Source organism: Rhinoderma darwinii, chromosome 2 (assembly GCF_050947455.1).
Source record: "Rhinoderma darwinii isolate aRhiDar2 chromosome 2, aRhiDar2.hap1, whole genome shotgun sequence".
Lineage (NCBI taxonomy): Eukaryota > Metazoa > Chordata > Amphibia > Anura > Rhinodermatidae > Rhinoderma > Rhinoderma darwinii.
This window is the reverse complement of record NC_134688.1, coordinates 241397733-241416035: the sequence shown is the minus strand read 5'-3', so window position 1 is coordinate 241416035 and position 18303 is coordinate 241397733. Positions and strand designations below refer to the sequence as shown.

At 39.9% G+C, this 18303-nt stretch overlaps 1 protein-coding gene across 5 annotated transcripts in view; it reads left to right on the top strand.

Moving 5' to 3' along the window:
• Window positions 1–18303, top strand: part of BCAS3 (BCAS3 microtubule associated cell migration factor) — a 1147652-nt gene that overhangs the window by 195379 nt on the left and 933970 nt on the right. For all 5 annotated transcript variants that reach the window (XM_075852996.1, XM_075852997.1, XM_075852998.1 and 2 more), the window contains exon 10: window positions 17690–17766. In XM_075852996.1, coding sequence (XP_075709111.1) covers window positions 17690–17766 — 77 coding nt within the window. The remainder of the gene's footprint in view (window positions 1–17689; window positions 17767–18303) is intronic.

Here is an 18303-nt window from a genome sequence, read left to right as displayed (position 1 = left end):
TGCCAGTAGAGGGCAGTGTTCATCTACTGTTCATCTAAAATGACAGGAATTGAACTTGTTCAGAGGAATATCAAACTAAGACCAAACTAACAGATGACTAGACACTTCCACTTCCCAATATATACACAGTTTCAAATTCCTGGAGCCAATTTTACATGGGAAGTGGGATTGTTAGTTTACCTATGTCTTGCCCATTATGTTTCTTGCCTAACCTATGTAAATAAAGCAAATCCCTTTTATCTGTGGTCTATATTAGGAAGGGTACTTTGTTATTAAATTGTTATTTCCTATATACCCATTTGAACCCTTTTAAAATGTGTTCTACATGGAATGAGCCATTGCATGACGGTAAGTCGTATGATACAATATGTCATTGTATATGGAAATATTTCTTTATTATTAACGCAAATAGATGGTTTGATAAAGGTCTGTTAAAGTGTAGCTAAATGTTTGACAAACTTCTGACATGTCATAGTGACATGTCAGAAGTTTGGATTGGTGGGGATCTGAGCGCAGAGAGCCCCACCGATCGCTATAACGAAGCAGCTGAAGATCTTCGTTTCTGTTCGGCTTTTTCCAGAAAGCCGATGTATCGGAGTATAGGCTGAAAGACTTTCTATTGAGTCCGTACACCGATATATTTAGTTCCGGAAAAAGCCGAACAGACACGAAGAGGCTGAGCGCTCACACAAGCACTTCAGCTGCTTCATTCTAGCGATTGGTGGGGGTCTCAGTGCTCGGACCCCCACCAATGCAAACTTCTGACATGTCACTATAACATGTCAGAAGTTTGTCAAACGTTTAGCTAGACTTTAAAGGAAAACATTTATCATTATTCTGACTTGCCAGAAAAAAGCAGTGAGACCTACAAATAAATCTGTGGTATGTGCGGAGTGTTTCTAAACATGAACTAGATTAAAACCCAATACTCATGCATTTTAGATTATAGATGCTATAAACTGACATTTGATTTACGTTCACACTACCGTTAGTATACATTTCCGGTTTGTTTGACGGAAGCAAAAGTGCAGTATACAGAACTTTTGTTTTTGTGAAAAAAAACGGAAACCTATCGAACGGAGACAAACGTAAAACAACGGAAACAAAAGAATTACCATTGAAATTAATGGTAATTCTAACAGAACCTCTTCGGAATCTATGACGGAAGAGAGGTAAACAAATACTAACGGTAGTTTGAACTTAGTCAAAGGTTATCGATATTAACAGCCCATGTTTTCTCGAATCCACTGTAGTTTAAGAAAAAATGCACCAAAATCCATATACAGCCACACCATCAAAAGCGCATTTAAAACCAAGTGTAAAACTTCATGTATTTCTTAAAAGAAGTATACTGCCTTGCTACTTGGACTTGACCTCACACAATCTAAATGTGTGAACAGATCCTTAATCTGAAGAATGACACTACTAATACGTAAAGGGGTTGAATGAGATTGGGAAAAAAGGATCAGCTTTTTTATTTTTATTCTTTTCTTCCAAAAACCGAGTCAATTTTGTCCATGGGATATATCTGATATTTCCGCTTAGTACCAATCACTTAAAGTGTACCTCTCAAAATAAAAAATCAGTATTACTGATCAAATGCTGCTACAATATATGCTGATTGGTCATTTTACCTTTTAAGTCTGTTTTTCGCCACTTGTCCAAAAGTTTAAGCGCTCTTTGAACCGCTCAGAATCAGGCTTAGGGGTCGGGATTACGCTGAAGCATATGCCAGTACGTAGTGTACGGATACTGCTGCCCTTATTCTCCCCAATTCATTGCGACCGGCATAGTCTTTACTAGCAGAAAGTACTTCAGAAGGACAACAGCGCTGTCAACGTTTGTGAGACCTGAGCAGGACAGGAAGACATCCGTATACACAGCACAGGAGTGGGGTGTATGGGTCTACATGGCAACAGTCCCCGCAGGTTTTGTATACTGGGGAATGAAACATAGCAATGGGGGTTGGAGAGGTGAATATACTGGTTGCCAAGTCAAAATGGTTATTATACTATATTAGGAGGTTTAGATCTACCAATGCAGAGTTTGATTATTTGAAGAAAAAAAAAGAAATGATAGTGACCCTTTAAATGGGGCTGATCCGCAATACCAGTCAGGGCCAGCCTTAGGATAGATCTTTCGGCGCCCCACCCCATCATTAAAAAAAAATGCCCCATGAAAAAATTATAATGCCCCTTTAGTGCCCCAATACAGTAAATTAATAATGTTTAATATTATAATATATTGCAACCCCTTCAAAGATGCAGTATTTTGTCCTCTAATTGTGCCGACAGTATTATGCCCCCTCTAGTACCCCTACACAGTATAATGTATGCTTAGGGGCCCCCCACACAGTATAGTGCCCCCTGTAGATTTTGCCATACAGCCACCCTGTAGACAGTGCCATAATCCCTCACCTCCTTCTTGTAGATCGTGCCATACAGCCCCCCCCACCTCCCTCTTGTAGACAGTGCCCCCAAACAAAAGTAGAAATTGTACTCACCTCGGCCCCATTCCCACGATGGGATCCTTGCGTAGGCCGGCGTGATCCTGTAACATAGTTCAGAGTTCCCCAACCTTTTCGGACTCGAGGCAGCACTGGATAAATAACATTTCCTCAGGGCACCCCTACCAAAAATTGTTTCGAGAAATACAGAAAACGGTTAAAAACAAGCATGACACTCATAGCGTATGTTCACGCAGTGTTTTTTGTAAGGCAAAAAAAATCTGCCTCAAAATTCCTTTAGGAATTTTGAAGCAGATTTTGTATTGACAGCGTTGTTTGACCTTTTTTGTTTTTTTACGTTTTTTCTTAAGCCGTTGAAGCTAATGCAAAAGATGCAGGCAAAAGAGCACCAAACGAGTACAGCAGGTATTTTCTGCCTCCTATTAATTTCGATTGGAGGTCAGAGGTGGAAACCACTTGAAGTCCATCAGCCCCCCACTCACAGTAAAATGACCATCAGCCCCCCACTCACAATAAAATGACCATCAGCCCCCCACTCACAATAAAATGACCATCAGCCCCCCACTCTCAGTAAAATGACCATCAGCCCCCCACTCACAGTAAACTGACCATCAGCCCCCCAATCACAGTAAAATGACCATCAGCCCCCCACTCACAGATTCCCCCTGTAGATAGTGCCACACAGCCTCTTGTGGGTAGTGCCACACAGCCCCTTGTAGGTAGTGCCACACAGCCCCTTGTAGGTAGTGCCACCCAGCCCCTTGTAGATAGCGCCACATAGCCCCCTTGTAGATAGCGCCACACAGACCCCTTGTAAATAGTGCCACACAGCCCCCTGTAGAGAGTGCCACACAGTCCCCTGTAGGCAGTGCCACACAGTCCCCTGTAGGCTATGCCACTCAGCCCCTTGTAGGTAGTGCCACACAGCCCCCTGTAGGCTGTGCCACACAGCCCCCTGGTAGGTAGTGCCACACAGCCCCCTGGTAGGGAGTGCCACACAGCCCCCTGGTAGGGAGTGCCACACAGCCCCCTGGTAGGGAGTGCCACACAGCCCCCTGGTAGGGATTGCCACACAGCCCCCTGGTAGGTAGTGCCACAAAGCCCCCTTGTTGGTAGTGCCACACAGCCCACAGCCCCCTTGTAGTTAGTTCCACACAGCCTACAGCCCCCTTGTAGGTAATGCCACTTCTCCTTTGTAGATAGCAACCCCCCTTCCTGTAGATAGCGCCACTGTAGCTCCCTGAAGGAGCGGCATTCCCATGTGACCGGGGATTCCGCTCCTGGAGTGCTCCCCTTGATTTCTCTGTCCGTATATAGACATTGACATCAGGGGAAACTCCTGAAGTGGAATCCCCGTCCACAGCGTTGCCGACACTGTGACCGGAGATTCCACTCCAAGAGAAGCTCCTGTCGTCTGTGTCCATTTATGGACAGTCACGTCTTTGGATTCTCCTGGCGTGGAATCCCCGGTCACAGCGTCTGCAACGCTGTGGACGGGGATTCCGCTTCAGGAGTTTCCCCTGATGTCACTGTCCATATATGGACAGAGAAATCAAGGGGAGCGCTGGGCCCCGGCGTTTCTGAAACAAGCAGGGGAAGGTAGCCAGCGCAGCGCCCCCTTCCACCTGCTGGAGTGATGCGAAGGCACAGGTCGCACACCCCTAAGGCCGGCCCTGATACCAGACACAGCCAATGGGCAAAAAATAGCTTTCACATCTGTCTTTTCTGCATTTTCATAAACACGCATTCTTTGTTTTGCTGGGCTTGCATCTTTATAACTATAGGCAAGGGAGGGCAAGCTACTTCCAGTGTAACAAAGAAGGACAGTCTGGCTGCTCTCCCCCACATTAGTGTATCGGCAGATCCTGACAACTGTTATGTAACACGTATAGCTAGCTGTACCGTAGGAATGTTTTTTAAGCTAATTTGAGGCTCTTTGTTTCATCTCTGTCTTGGGAATTACTTAACTTTACTAGTATACTGTATGTTAACACTGGCCACTCGCGCAGGATATAGAAGTCGTTCTCTTGTAAAATTCCAAAACCCTGTGAAAACCCCTTGAAGTCCAACTACAAAAGCTGTATTCCAGTTGACAGCTTGTAGTCTAATAGACAGTTTATTGTATGCTGTCATGATTTGGATTAACCCTCTATTTTGACTCAGAAAGGAATCCACATGGTTTCTACATTTTGCAAGCAGCCACATGACTACTTCTAAGATACCCTGGCATTATTTTCAGATAATTAAAGGGGTAGTTTGGTTTTGTACAACCCATTCTCACATCATCTGCAGGGGTTCCCAGCAATGAGACTCCTCTATCAGAGTTAACTGCATTGTAAATACTTGGAACCAGCTCAGCACTGCTTCTTTTTTTTTTTTGTTAAAGAGGCTCTGTCACCACATTATAAGTGGCCTATATTGTACATGATGTGATCGGCGCTGTAATGTAGATTACAGCAGTGTTTTTTATTTAGAAAACGATAATTTTTGACGGAGTTATGACCTATATTAGCTTTATGCTAATGAGTTTCTTAATGAACAACTGGGCGTGTTTTACTTTTTGGCCAAGTGGGCATTGTGGAGAGAAGTGTATGACGCTGACCAATCAGCGTCATACACTTCTCCCCATTCATTTACACAGCACATAGAGATATAGCTATATCGCTATGTGCGCCACATAAACACACTATAACGTTACTGCAGTGTCCTGACAATGAATATACATTACCTCCAGCCAGGACGTGATGTGTATTCAGAATCCTGACACTTCGCTAACACAATCCCGACACTACAGCACACAAGCGTAATCTCGCGGTATTACGCTATAAACTTTCATTTCAAATGAGATTACGCTTGCAGTGCTGTAGTGTCGGGATTGTGTTAGCGATATCACAGGATATCACAGGATATGCCATAAATGTCAAATAAATTCTCTCTAGAACGGGGCCCCCTAAGCCCCGTTCTATCTTTCTCTGTTTCCGCCAAGACTTGTAATTTCCGACCATGTAAGTAGAAAATGGCGTAGCTCGCTGAGCTCTGCAGTTTACGTAACTCCCATAGAAGTGAAATGCAGTTACAGAAACAGTGTAGCTTGCGTGCTACCCTGCTTCCGTAACTGACAGTCACTTCTATGGGAGTTACGCTGTTTTCTACTTACATGGTCGGAAATTACGGGAACAGAGAAAGATAGAACGGGGTTTAGGGGGCCCGTTCTAGAGATAAGATGCCGGTACCACCTTTGGTACCCGCACCATCGGACATTTGACATCACCACCTAACATTGGACATCACCATCTGACATTTACGGCATATCCTACGGATATGCCATAAATGTCTCATAGGATAACCCCTTTAAAATGTGTGTGTCATTTAACTAAGTATTAAAATTGCAAATATACTGTAAGGCCTTTAAAATTCCTAAGTTACTTTGCATTATATGAACTTCTAATGATGTTCTTTGGAGGCATAACCCAAAGCCTTTTTTATTTCTTAATGACTAATTTAATTGAGGGCATCAGATAAACACTTGTAGTGAACAGGAAAGACTGGTAAAACAAGCTTACATCCCCGGAGAATATTTACTAAACAAATGGAATCTTATGTCTTTGAGAATGAGTTTAGGAATGATGTTCTATTTATATGTGTGGCGTGCAGTATGTTTCTTCCTGTCTGCCAGAAAGCGCCCGTCACACTGGAAGCCGGGCAGCAGAACACACTGCACATCTTATTCACTATTGTCTCATTCCACTAATGACCTATACACCCGCTACCAAGCTAGATTTGGACATGACAATTAACTCAGTTACAGATAATATGATATATTTTATGTATTATTATTAGTGATTTATATAGTATTATCATATTTCAGCGGACTGTAGAATGTGATACATAATAGGGGTTAAATACCGCGATATGGGTGGTGTGGGAGATCCGGATATTCAATATGAGAGCACTGCTCATATTAGCTTACAATCTTACGAGCATGAGAATCGCTGTTTGTAATTCTGTTGTGCTTCTCAAAGGTTTGACATTTTTAATGTCAAGTATGTAGGGAGGGGAAAGAGTTGGGTTCTCAAGATTATGTTTTTTTCTCAATTGCAAATATTAGATTCATAAATGCTAGTGTTAGATATTTCAAAAAGATTTTACGTCGTATGGAAATAACATGCATGCATATAAAATAGAAAAAAAACTTTGTTGGCAGATACGTGTATAGTAGGCGTCAGATCTGAAAGAGAGCTGTGATGGCAAATCGGCGAAATCTTGCCGTTTTACTGGTACATGGTACCAATGGTAAAAAGTTTGCCCTAGATGACGTGGGCATACCTTTGGTGTGTAGAGGTCTTTTATCATACTACTGGTTGAAATCTGTTTTGTGCTCTAGTTTTATGATCTCCTCTTTACAAGTGGTCTCTGACTTGGTGAAGTCAAGTCCATTTTATTTTTTTAAATTATAACCGTAAATAAAATTAAAAATGGTAGTAATTTATTGAAATCTACTTACAACAAACCTAATTATTTATATCATTGTGACGTCACATCTATGTGGTCGTGTGAAGTAACCACATAAACACATTATCCATGAACTCGCACTGTATTCACATCTCACACATTCACATACAGAGTTAGAGCCAATGGATGATGCAGTCATCTGACATCACATGGATGGCCTTTATGGTAAATGTTTTTGTTTACATTGGGTACCAGGGCAAAGTTAGTGCACATACTATATTCCCAAGATATAGCACACTGAACTAATGAAGAACCGGCTTGACACTTCCATTTGAAAGCTTTCAGATTCAATGCAGACGGGTAAAGGAGAGACCGCATCTGACAGACTAGGAAGGGTCTTTTCTCGGATAGCAATGAATTTTGCACGCAACATTTGCTGCGCCACCAATGTTCTTACCCATCTCAAGCGCACATGTAAGATGCAAAACATAACTAAATGAAATAAATCCGTAAATGTGGAACCCTCCAAGTGCCAACACAAGCAGATCGTTTTAAAATGCCCAATTTTTCTGACAATGATACAAAATCTTACAAAAGTTACGTGTTTGTGCATTCCAATACAATATTTAGTATAGAAGGTGCCAGTCTAGTGCTCTTTATAGAGGGTACAATGTAGCATACAACCTTTCTACGCCTTATGGAGATGTGTTAACAAAATGCACTCCTGTACAACACCATTTTTGGCCATTAGATCCACATTGTAGCAGCGTGTGGAGTGTGATCCTTAGTGACTATAAACAATTGGAGACATTTTGGCATTGTGCCTAGGGTAGACCTATACATACTATAATATATTTTCTTTTCTAGTTCCACAACAGGTGCAGGCTAAAATGATTTATACTTAGTGTAATGAGTCTATGCGATTGTTGGAACTCTATAATGATTAACATTCTGTCATTAGAACCTGTTAGTAGTCCATTAAAAAGTAATCTCTGCGGAGAGTTTGCACATGGAGACTTTCTTCTGCGAGAAGACTGTCAGTGCTGAATGCACATTAATATACCATGGTTACTATATATGAGAGAGTGCATCAGTTGTGCATTATCTCTCAAGTTCATAAGTTTATTTATTGAACTTGTGCACTGAAGTATGTAAAATGTTATCCCAGCTGGAAATGAAGGTCAATCCAATAATTCAGAAAGGAGAGAAGACTTTATTCTGAAAAGAAAGCTTTCTGGCTGATGCGGGCGCTGTTTGCGCCTTCCTCGGTTACTGTTTATTTTTTATTTTTAGGTTTTTGTTTGGTAATGCTTCAAGAGATTCTATTTGATCTTAACCTTACACTGACATGGTTCCTACTGATCTGAAACCCTCGTACTGCTTCTTTTGTTTTATTAATCCCTTGATATATTTTTAAAGAGGACATGTGACATATTAATATACTTTTTGCTTCAATTCCTCACCATTTTCATAATTTCTCTTAAACCGCAGAGGCTGAAAATATGTCGTGATTGTGATAAAGTAAGTCTCTGTTCACACCCGTTTTCAGAGTCTTGCTCCGGGTTTCCTTTGCCCTTTCCAGCACTTTTGACTGAAGAATGGGGCAGTCTGCAGCACTTTTTTTGCTGACAAATCACATAACCTCGATGGCTCTTATTACAGTCAATGGAATCTGTCGAGATTCGCCACTGTCCATTTGAATATGGATCCAACATAACTGTCGTAGCTATTTTAAAAACTAAAGCAATGATACTAGTGCGAACAGAGCCTAATAGAGGTCCTGCTATTTTCTTAGGGCCTATTCACATCAGCGTTCGGTTTCCGTTCATCGGTTCTGTACAACCTTTCTGTCAGAGGAACCGATAAACGGAAAGCCGAGCGGAAACTATCGCTTCCGTTTGCATTACCATTGATTTCAATGGGAATGCTTCCGTTTAAGTTGGTTTCCGTTTTTTTCCATTCTGTAAAGTTTCCATTTTTTTACGGAAACAAAAGTGCTGTCGACTACGCTATTGTTTCCATGAAATAAACGGAAACCAACTGAAACTGAAGCATTATCATTGAAATCAATAGCAATGCAAACAGAAGCTATAGTTTCCGTTCGGCTTTCCATTCATCGGTTCCTCCGACGGGAAGGTTGAATGGAATCCAATGAACGGAAGCCGAAAGCTGATGTGAACAGCCTTTATTAGCCATCCTGTGCACTTTAATTTAATCTCTGGCTCCCTGCTTCAGTCTTTGGCATGCTCAATACTTTTTAAGAACTTGACAATAACTGGATGGCCAATAGCAAAAGCTTTCCATATTATCCACTTCCAGCTCCTAATGTGTGTGTGTGTGTGTGTGTGTGTGTGTGTGTGTGTGTGTGTGTGTGTGTGTGTATATATTAGTATAGTTCATATATATGAAAGAAATAAACATAGAAGTAGTTATTGCTGATTATACATAATCTAATAGCTCATAGAACATGATTTTATTTATACCTACAGTTTGAAGGAGATAAACATTGTTGCTGTACAACACAAGAAATAGAACTGACAAACTTACAGAATTAGGTCTATTTGCACATGAATGCGCACTATACGGAACCATATTACAGTCACTACTGTCCTGTACTGGGTACTTTGTGACGCACCATTTTCCCCCCTGAAAGTACTGAAAACAGTGGGAGAATATGGTCTTACAGTGAAGGAAATAAGTATTTGATCCCTTGCTGATTTTGTAAGTTTGCCCACTGTCAAAGACATGAACAGTCTAGAATTTTGAGGCTAGGTTACTTTTACCAGTGAGCGATAGATTATATTTTAAAAAAAACCTGAAAATCACATAGTCAAAATTATATATATTTATTTGCATTGTGCACAGAGAAATAAGTATTTGATCCCTTTGGCAAACAAGACTTAATACTTGGTGGCAAAACCCTTGTTGGCAAGCACAGCAGTCAGACGTTTTTTGTAGTTGATGATGAGGTTTGCACACATGTTAGATGGAATTTTGGCCCACTCCTCTTTGCAGATCATCTGTAAATCATTAAGATTTCGAGGCTGTCGCTTGGCAACTCGGATCTTCAGCTCCCTCCATAAGTTTTCGATGGGATTAAGGTCTGGAGACTGGCTAGGCCACTCCATGACCTTAATGTGCTTCTTTTTGAGCCACTCCTTTGTTGCCTTGGCTGTATGTTTCGGGTCATTGTCGTGCTGGAAGACCCAGCCACGAGCCATTTTTAATGTCCTGGTGGAGGGAAGGAGGTTGTCACTCAGAATTTGACGGTACATGGCTCCATCCATTCTCTTATTGATGCGTTGAAGTAGTCCTGTGCCCTTAGCAGAGAAACACCCCCAAAACATAATGTTTCCACCTCCATGCTTGACAGTGGGGACGGTGTTCTTCGGGTCATAGGCAGAATTTCTCTTCCTCCAAACACGGCGAGTTGAGTTAATGCCAAAGAGCTCAATTTTAGTCTCATCTGACCACAGCACCTTCTCCCAATCACTCTCAGAATCATCCAGATGTTCATTTGCAAGCTTCAGACGGGCCTGTACATGTGCCTTCTTGAGCAGGGGGACCTTGCGGGCACTGCAGGATTTTAATCCATTACGGCGTAATGTGTTACCAATGGTTTTCTTGGTGACTGTGGTCCCAGCTGCCTTGAGATCATTAACAAGTTCCCCCCGTGTAGTTTTCGGCTGAGCTCTCACCTTCCTCAGGATCAAGGATACCCCACGAGGTGAGATTTTGCATGGAGCCCCAGATCGATGTCGATTGACAGTCATTTTGAATGTCTTTCATTTTCTTACTATTGCACCAACAGTTGTCTCCTTCTCACCCAGCGTCTTACTTATGGTTTTGTAGCCCATTCCAGCCTTGTGCAGGTCTATGATCTTGTCCCTGACATCCTTAGAAAGCTCTTTGGTTTTGCCCATGTTGTAGAGGTTAGAGTCAGACTGATTAATTGAGTCTGTGGACAGGAGTCTTTTATACAGGTGACCATGTAAGACAGCTGTCTTTAATGCAGGCACCAAGTTGATTTGGAGCGTGTAACTAGTCTGGAGGAGGCTGAGCTCTTAATGGTTGGTAGGGGATCAAATACTTATTTCTCTGTGCACAATGCAAATAAATATATATCATTTTGACTATGTGATTTTCTGTTTTTTTTTAAATATATAATCTATCTCTCACTGGTAAAATTAACCTAGCCTAAAAATTCTAGACTGTTCATGTCTTTGACAGTGGACAAACTTACAAAATCAGCAAGGGATCAAATACTTATTTCCTTCACTGTATATACAGCGTCTGATGGAGCATGCTGCATACAGGATCAAACAGTGAGATTGCCACCAGTAAGGGATGAACCATACCCTCAATGCTGTGTTTAGATGCACATACTACGACCCTATATGGAAATCGTATATCTCAGCCCGAGAACAAGATTGGACCCCATCAGAAGAAGGCATATTAACCGTTCTTAAATAAAAACGTTTGAAAATATTACTTTGCTTTATTTTGACGGGCTGTTTAGTTTATACAACCTCTAACTAGATGATAGGTTTCCCCAACTATGTGCAAATTGTAAGGCGAAACCCCTGGCAATTTATTTTTATCACAAAGTGAAGCAGTTGGCGAGTAGTACCCATTACATTGCACCCATTGAAATTAACTTGCCATCTGTGTAATTATGGAAAGCTAATCTGTGAAGCGGCTTCTTGCCCTGGCTCATAGAGGGAAGACCCAGGCGAGTAACATCCCCTCCCCAATTCGTTACATCTATGTTCACTAATAGGCAATTTTGAAAGTTTATTTGCAGTTTTTTTTTTATATTAAAATAATGATAGAGTATTTCTTGCCATTTCTGGAGGTTTTTTCTTCATTTTCTAAATAAAAGAATTTTGCTTTGAGTCTAGGAGACAGTAGAATTCTTATACACTTTTCTTTATTTAATGTAATTTAGTATGTGGGCACAAGATGGCGCCCATAACTCTTAAATTGTTTAGTAAGCCAGTAACAGGAGAGTCACGGTCTTCTCTGCTGTGTGGATTTATGGGTAGAAGATCAACTGTTACATGAAGGAGAACAATTAAAATTTTGGAAATTAAGCAGTTTTAGCTTATTATATAACATAATTGGTCCTTAATAAATTTCTAATCCTGTAAAGTTGGCCATAGATATAACAGTAATTGTTAACAGTCTGACTGTAAACGATATGTCTATAATTAAAGAATTACGATGAGAAAATAATTACACGTGTAGCATTGCAATACATTCAAAAACAGGAACAACTTCGATATATGGCTCCATGCTATATAATAAATATATGAAACTGTGCGTTCACGGGTACATTTTCCTAACCTAGAGTTCTATTCACATATGTGTTGTTGCTTCTGTTCATCACGACTGACCCTACTGACTTTTATAAGACTTTTTCAGGGTTTCCATCATTTCACGGCAAAAACAGAGTTTCGTGCTGCGCTACTCTTGCCGTCAAATCTCATGGAATTTCCAAAGGAGGCTGCAATGCAAATGTGAATATAGCCGAAGTTGGGATTTTTTTTTAAGTTTACCATTATAGGTTGTTCATTATGTTCCGAAAAATCTCAGGCTGCATTCTGCGGCCTGATTCTTTTAAATGTTTTTATATTTTGTATTAAAAAAAATAAAAAAAAAAAAATATATATATATATATATATATATATATATATATATATATATATAATTGCACTTGACCAAGGGAGGACTGTCATTAATTGTCTCATCAGCCCAAAGATGGTTCATGCTCTTCTGGTGGTGCTTCAGAACGTGCCCTTCCACCCTTGGTTTAGGGGATATATAACTTGGCAGTCAACGCTTCACTGCCAATGTTTGTATCGTAGATATGTCAGCTTATATAAGATAAATGATGCAATATATCAAGAATATGTGTCTCGTGCTTTCGCACTTTGCATTGACACAAAATAAATTAATCTAGTGTGGTAGGTAATGATGCTAAAAAAATATTCATGTCCAGTTTGTATCTTAGTAGCTATATATTTTTATTTGTTTTTGTTTATATTTGTAAACTGGACATAGAATATCAGAGATATAGGTGGGGCCCAATAACCACACCTATGGAGATCTGCACAGGGTAAATAAATTCAATCCAAGTCCAGCACATCCAAGTTAGGTGCAGGGAATATTGTTCAAGTGCTAAAACCCTTTATTCCAATCCTACCCAATATTAGCCCTACGCGTTTCTTTGCTATTTGTTTCTGCCGCAAATCTTCAGGGGCCTACAGCAATCAATCTATTAGATCTTCTATCATTCTAGAAGTCTAAGTGTACGATGCACTGAATGCAACAAATCGTTCTGTTGGTGGCCAAACACTCCATCTTATAAGGTACCTTTGGTACCTGAAGTAATGCCTAATAGCTCTCAGATGAACAATCACTCTGTCTAGCACTCTTATTTATTATACATATTCCCCATCTCCTGCCCCCGCGCTCCAATTGGTTTTACAAAGAGATTTCAAGACCGAGCATTGTTATCTATTTTTAAAAAACTATAAGTTGCCTGAACCCGTCAGTGGTGCCCTAGACAACTGCCTACTTCACCTGACTCTTGTACAAACCCTGCATTAGCCATGAACTGCCCTGCTGCATGGGTTACTTGGAGCTATATATTGGGAGCTATTAGCACCCACTGATTTTAACCAACTTTTGTCAGTTTATGATATGACCTTGTTTTAAGTTCCTCATAGAACCGCTATAAAGGGGGATTGTGGTCTAGTAAAAAATTGGTTGAAATTACTGCCTTACTTTTATGTCACAGTCTGTATAAGGATGAGTTATGTCCTGTCCTCGCACACATTTTGTCCATAGATAGGCTGCAGGTAGTTTGTAATAAATAACCTACAGCGGTCCTTGAGATTCAGGGGTCGTATTTTAACACTGTCTATGTTAAAAAAGAGCACTGCACTTTCTGAGTCATTTCATGTAATAGAACTGTATAATGATTATGTCAGTGTATAATAACAGAAACTTGTACAAAGAAACCTGTTTAAGCACTGTATGGATGTCACAAAATAACAAATTATAGTAAAATATCTAGAGTTGGTCTAAACTCTAAACCATTAAAAGCATCTATGGTGTATTAAAACTAGCACTTCATAAAATAGGCAAAACTTCAAACAGAACAATGCTTATGTGTCTCGGGAGCCCTGGCCCGCAATCATAGATATAATAATGATGGTAACAAAAACGCGTCAGCAATTTAAGTGTAATGTATAGTAAACAAGCCGTATTCTAGTTATGTTACCGTACGCGTGCGCTAAGAAAACACTTCAGGGACGTTCTCAGAGGAGACATTGCCACCTTAGTTTAGATTCTCTCCGTTCTGAGCAATTTGGAGGGAGAGGAGAATATATTCTGTGGCTCAGGGTCAGACACAAAGATATCAAAGTCTTTAAACTGAATATTACTGTATTTTTTTATACAATATACATTTTGTATTCGTTCTCATACAGTTCTTTTCTCTCATAGTCTTAGGAAAGTGTAAACACCTTGCGTTTAATAGTGTAATCCGGTATCCCTTGACCTTTGTCATGTAGTCTTTCACCTCAAGTTTCCCATAGATGTTTGCAGATTTTTTTTGGTAAACATGAGAAAAACTGCAGTTCGTGCTTACAGTGGATATTTCTTTCGGAGGTTCACTGGATGCACTAGTTAAACTATAACAAACATGTTTGCAGGGAATTTATTTTAGAGTCCATCGTGGGTCAGGCCGCCTGTTTTTCTTGTTGCTTATTTTGCTGACTTCAAATCTCAGATTCTACATAGACGAGAGAAAAACAGTGGTCAATGACTGTATCGTAAAACAGATTCCCATTCTTTTCTGCTACATAAAGTATTTTCCATGTCTTTATTGGTTGCCTAAGCACTGTCTTGTAATGAAACATTTCTAATGAGTTATATTCTGTGCCAGACATGAACATGGTTATTGCGTTAGTAGGAAGTGTATGAAACGTGTTTTTCTTACATTATTTTTTAGTTTGCCCTAAAGTGTACCGTATTTAGCTTAGCTGTACCACTTTATGCTAGCTGGCCTTGTACAGTAAACAGGGAATCGTGCTATATTTCATGAGACCCTGTTGAATATCATGAATGATAAGAAGAGAACATCCATTAAAATGGCTATGGCTGTGTGTACAGGGGGTATAAATGAAAGGGAAATCTGTACTTTAAATTGTAGGTTCACCATTGATGAACTCATTAATATACAGCTAAAATATATGTATTATAGGATTTTTTTCAATTTCCAAGCAGGAATATTCAAATAGCAATCTTGCAGGTAATTTTAACATAAGCATCAGAGGCAGGTCAGCTAGCTCCTCCCCTTTGGCTAACAACAGCATATTTGTATATAGAGAGTCAACAAAACAGTGGGCCATATCTCTGGAACGGGGAGTGCAGAAAAAAGAAAAAGAAAAACAGTGCTGGAATCAGGGAGACAGTGCTATTCAGGTCAAATGACCAGTTCAACTTATGACATAGAGAGCTTACAATTACCACACAAATGTCATGAACTTATACAGTTATGTGTTTGGGACGTGATGGATAAAAGTCACAACCCCATGTTGATAGTTCTTTATACCATCTACATGCTAAATGAAAAGAGGTAACATTCTGTAGAAACACTAGTTATATTGTCAATTCCATGCTCCAATTTATGATTTTCAGACCGAGTCAGACAAATGTTGGCAAATGTCATTGTGCCATTTTTATTGTGAATTATGCTCTTTTGCTGACTGTCACTATGTATTCTTTTATCATGGTTGCCACTGAATATATGTCTGATTCCAGCTTTATGTGATGCTAAGGATATATATGTGTCACTTTGACATTTGTCGATAACAGCGGATTACTGGGGGTTAGAGAAGCCGGATCTATGACAATCGGCAGATCCCACGGCTGGCTTCTGTTCAAAAAGGGGTTGTCTTCATGAGGCCACTCCATTAACTCTAATCTGACTGCACTATTCACACTTGACTGTAGTGTCTGATCTTTTACTGGGTACTCTTAAAAGTGTATGTCATCAAACTTTGGGTGTAATCTGAAATAGTTTATGATAACTTATATCTCTTACTATTTTAGTGTTTTTTTAACACCTTAATGATAGAAAAAATATTTTTATTTTTGCCTCCTCACATGTCCGTTATGAAGTTACATAAATACTCGGAGCCTTGTTTTCTGTTGGATGAATATAAGTTAGCGTTTCATTTCTAACATTTTAACTCTATATTAGGCAAACCTAACAAGCGTCATCACTGGACTGTCCTGTGGACCTTTGTTGGGCCCCAGGCTGTCAGTTTAAAACTATGAGACCCAGTGATCACAATGCCCGGACCGGCAGGGACTTAACTAATGTAGCCCCCCCCTCTTTGTCCACACTGCAATCCCTATTGTGTGCTGGTTAAGCGGTTAAATGGTCAGGATTAGCGTTTTGGTCGTTAGTGCGGATGTGTGGCTGTAAATCACAGCCACCCACCTGCTGGTGATGCAGCCGTGTCGCCACGTTCTCCTCTGCCATGTATGTGCAGTATTTAGAATAAGCAAAAAATCTGTATTGCTGCCCACTGTGTTGTACTCTCTCCCCACTCGCATTACTCGTTCTTCTCATTGCCCCATTTGTTTTTTCCATTAAAATAATTAGGGATATGCGTAAAACTGGGCACATCTTTCTGTTGGGTAGTTATGTTGCAATTTTTTCGTGGCTTTTATTATGCATGCATGAAATTTTGGTAAACCTGAAATGCAAATATAACTTCTTTGTTATGTCATGCATTTTTGTTCTCCTCTGTTCAAAAAAAAACAAATAAAAAAAGTTTAAAAAACAAAGCTGGAGACAAACGGTTGGGCACCTGTCCGTAATTGACTATAACTGTAGAAGATTAAAATGAACGTCTATTTGAATTAGCAAAATAGCAGAGCATGCTAAACTTTTAGGCCCAATTAAAAAAACAACAACCCATTTGCAGTGAAGTACAAATGGAATGAAATGGATGCCCATTTGTTTGTTTTTATCGATTTCAGCGCAAGAGCATATGACACAAGCTTTTTCTAAATTATGCCAAAGGGGATCTGCCATTTCAGGCTAAATTCGTTGCAAATTACCCCCATTTTTCACAAATATTAGGGACCCAGGTTAGATAGCAGTTATGGAAGTGTCGGTTGGTATACAACACTGGTCAAAAATATAATTTTCTGTTTTGCATAAAAGTTTCTTTAAGTTACCATTGGAAACATCATCTTAGAATTTAGAAATCTAGATATGTACCTCATCATCACTGGTTAAGGGGCAATATAATATAAATGACTCTCCCATGAATGATATGCTCAAATATTTCTGAAGGTTCAGGGTAAATATGTTGGATTTATAGCTTAGGGAAAAACAAATATTTAGAATTTAAGACTCCATTTAATTTCAGAGCGCTAACATTATGCTGAGATTTGAAAGACAAGCCCTACGTGTTTCCAAACATTCCCAAACAAAACTGTGTTTATTAAAATAAAAAAATAAAAACTACTCACAAAGCAATAAAAAATGCGTTTCAAGCTTAATTAACTGTTACCACAATGTCTCAATGTTATCGTGTAAAAACCCTATATGTAAGCAGTTGTTGATGAATGTTTAGAGGTTTAAGAGTTCTTTGTTTAGAATTGTGTTTGTTTGCCTTGTTTCAAATACTCTGCCATTAGAAAACGTCTTACTGTTGTTTTTTGGAACCTTTTTCCCTCCAGGCTGCTATCCCTGTCCTGGGCCAAATATGAATCCTATTGCTCTGGGGAGTCGCTGGCTTGCATATGCGGAAAATAAGGTAAGAGCTGTCTGGCTGTTTGTAAAGTATTAGCTGTGACTTAATGGAACTAAGTTCAAATTGAAGTGTTTCCTTGGGACACATTGGAGCTGCTGATTTATAGCAATAATCACCCTACTTATTACAACTGTACATTTACTCACAGTCCACTACACAGGTTAGTATCAGCAATGGGACCAGCCATGAGAGGCCCATGGTAAGGATTCAAGTTTGAAACCACAATAAATCAGCCTTATACACTATCATTCCAGCTTCAATAACTTTAGGAAGTGCATTATTAGGCCATTATTGCACCCATAAAGTTATAGTTTTGGCAGCATAAACAGCTTTACCCCTAAAGAACAACTGTAAATATAAGTTATTGCGTTAAATTGGGAAAAAAAATCCTACTGATATCTGTTTCTGGGAAGGCTGGGTGACCATCAATGTGACTTCCAGTACAGTTTCCACAGAGGGCACAACCCTCCTATCCTGAACCCCTGAATGGCAGATGTGCTCAGTGAATAATCCCCCGCGTTATTATGGCATAAGAAGGCA